The sequence below is a fragment of the Eimeria mitis genome, genomic scaffold (genome assembly GCF_000499745.2).
Source record: "Eimeria mitis Houghton genomic scaffold, Emh_scaff2389, whole genome shotgun sequence".
In the NCBI taxonomy this organism is placed as follows: Eukaryota; Apicomplexa; class Conoidasida; order Eucoccidiorida; family Eimeriidae; genus Eimeria; species Eimeria mitis.
Window position 1 is genome coordinate 1 of NW_013570724.1, and position 2,500 is coordinate 2,500.

The window sequence follows — 2,500 nt, forward strand, 5'->3', positions numbered from 1 at the left end:
GCAGCAGCAGCAAATGCAGCTCTAACGAGCAACACAATACACACTGCATGCAAACAGCCAGAAATTCAATGTATGACAATGATTAAGTGAAAGAAGGAAGCCACTGTCACTGCTGCTGCTGCTGCTGCTGCTGCTGCCGTTGCTGCTGCTGCTGCGGGGAGCGCAGCAGCGGGACGTCGGCCGCGGGACAGAGCGAGCGATGAGAGAAAACACAAATTAGGGTTTAGGGTTTAGGGTTTAGGGTTTAGAAGATTTACCCTGAGCAGTTTGCTGCCTCTGTGCAGGGGTGGTTCCCTGCTTGCTGCTAACGCAACCCATCTTGCTGCTGCTGCTGCTGTTGCTGCTGTTGCTGCTGCTCCCTTTGCGCCTCACCACGGGCACCGAGAAGATACAAAACAGAAGGAGAAAGGAAGCGGGAATAAGACCTGAAGTATAAGCCAAAAATTCAACTAGAAACGTGGTACCACGATATGTGCTGCTGCTTGTGCTGCTGCTGCTGCTGCTGCTGCAACACCAGCAGCAACAGCAGACCTATGGCTGCTGCTGCTGCTGCTGCGCTGCAACACCCGCCCCCGGGCCCAGCAGCAGCAGCAGCAGCACGCAGCCTTCCGCTGAGTCCTAGCTTTCCTCAACCTTATATTTTTAATTAAGGATTTTTATTTAATGTTTATAAAACTATTTTTATTCTTTTTATTCTTTTTGTTCTTCTTTTGCCTATTGCAGCAGCAGCAGCAGCAGAGGCCGCTGGAGCCGCAGCCGTCGCTCAGCTGCGGGGCGCACCGGACCAGCAGCAGTACGTACAGCTGAGGGTTGTTGTATGTGTTTTTCGTCACTATAAACTCGAAATAAATGTTTTATTTTATTCTTTATATCTAAACTACCTCTTTTTTTTCCTTTTATTGCATGTCAGTGACACAGAAACGAATCCTTCTCTGCTGCAGCACCCGCAGCTAGCGGTCCGCCCCCAGCAGGCGCGGCTCTGTGTGTGCTACGCATACAGCCTCACGTACATATCTGCTCTTCTGTGTGTTTCTTTTGTATTTTATATATATATAATTCCTCCCCCACCAATGCACGACCATATAAATGCTTTAAACACGGCTAGCAGCAACACAAAGGGGCCGGCGGGCCTATACAGCAGGAGGCGATGAAGGACGCCCCCAGTGCGCCCCACCCCGAGCTCCTCCCTAGCAAAACCCTAAACCCTAAACCCTAGGTGCTAAACCCTAAACCCTCAAACATAAACCCTAAACCCTAAAAAACCTAACAAACACGCCCACAGGACCCGCCAGAACCTCACACAGCCGAGAGGAAAGAAAGAAAAGGGTGTACATACACCTGCGCCTCCCCCCACACTCCTTTGCATGCAGTGTGTGTGTATATACAGCCCCCCCAAAGAGAAATACAAAACCAAATCCTCCATTGTATTAACATGCGATAGATTTCGGGGTTTAGGGTTTAGGGTTTAGGGTTTAGGGTTAATTAGCGGCAGCTGAACCCCCCCACCCCCCCCGCCCAGCGAGCAGCCAGGGCTGCGGGGAGCCGTGGGGAGCTGCTGCTGCTGTTGCTGCTGCTGCTGCTGCTGCAGGGAGGTGTTGCATGCAGCTGCACACAGACGATGCAGCTGCAAACAGAGGCAGCAGCAGCAGCAGCAGCAGCAGCAGCAGCAGCAGCAAGAAACTAAAAAGAAGTGAGCAGATGATACTCAGCACAGTGACAACAGAGGCAACGGTGGCAGCAGCATATCTACGGTGTACAGACAGCTACGTACTTCCTGCTGCAGTGTGCTGCTGCTTAGTGCTGCTGCAACCTCCAGCTGCATGCGGAGCGATGGCCGCGACCCGTGCTGCTGCTCGCTGGTCCACACCTGCTGCAGCTGCTGCTGTTGCTGCTGCTGTTGCTGCTGCTGCTGAAGCCCTTGCCGTGGCTCTTGCTGTTCCTCAATCTCTTCTCTCGCTGCTGCAGCGCGGAGAGCAGCGCGAGCTGCTGCTGCTGCTGCGGCTTCGTGTCCCCCAAGCAAGAACACAAGCATGTCCCAGGCCTGCTGCGGCTGCGGCTGCTGCTGCCGCTGCTGCTGCTGCTGCTGCTGCTGCTGCTGCTGCATAGGGGAGTAACAACTCGCAAGAACAGAGGTAACAAACCGGCCGAGCTGAACGTCCTCAGATGGAGCCAAAGAGCAGGAAGGATCTGCTGCCGTTCCTGCCTGTGCTGCAGCAGCAGGAGTAGCCGCTGCTGCTGCTGCTGCTGCTGTTTCGTTTGCTGCTGTTGCCTCTGTTGCTACTGTCTTTGCTGCTGTTGCTGCTGTCAGCAGCAAGCGCAACTGCAGCGCCTCCCCCAATAGGCGGGGGTGCTGAAGGTGAGTAGCGCAGATGGCTGTGATGCCCACGAGGCCACGCTGCTGTTGCTGCAGCTGCAGCAGCAGCTGCTGCTGCTGCTGCTGCTGTGGCAGCTGTTGCTGCTGTTGCTGCAGCAGCAGCAGCAGTTGCTGCTGTTCACCCCA

General features: G+C 54.6%; 1 protein-coding gene across 1 annotated transcript in view; it reads right to left on the minus strand.

The window, feature by feature from the left end:
- Positions 1-1,705: 1,705 nt before the first annotated feature.
- EMH_0053060 (uncharacterized protein) overlaps positions 1,706-2,500 on the minus strand; it is a gene marked incomplete at both ends in the record, with an annotated part of 4,140 nt that continues 3,345 nt past the window's right edge. Inside the window, one exon of the mRNA XM_013496942.1 lies at positions 1,706-2,500. This exon is cut by the window's right edge and continues 3,345 nt beyond it. Coding sequence (XP_013352396.1) covers positions 1,706-2,500 — 795 coding nt within the window.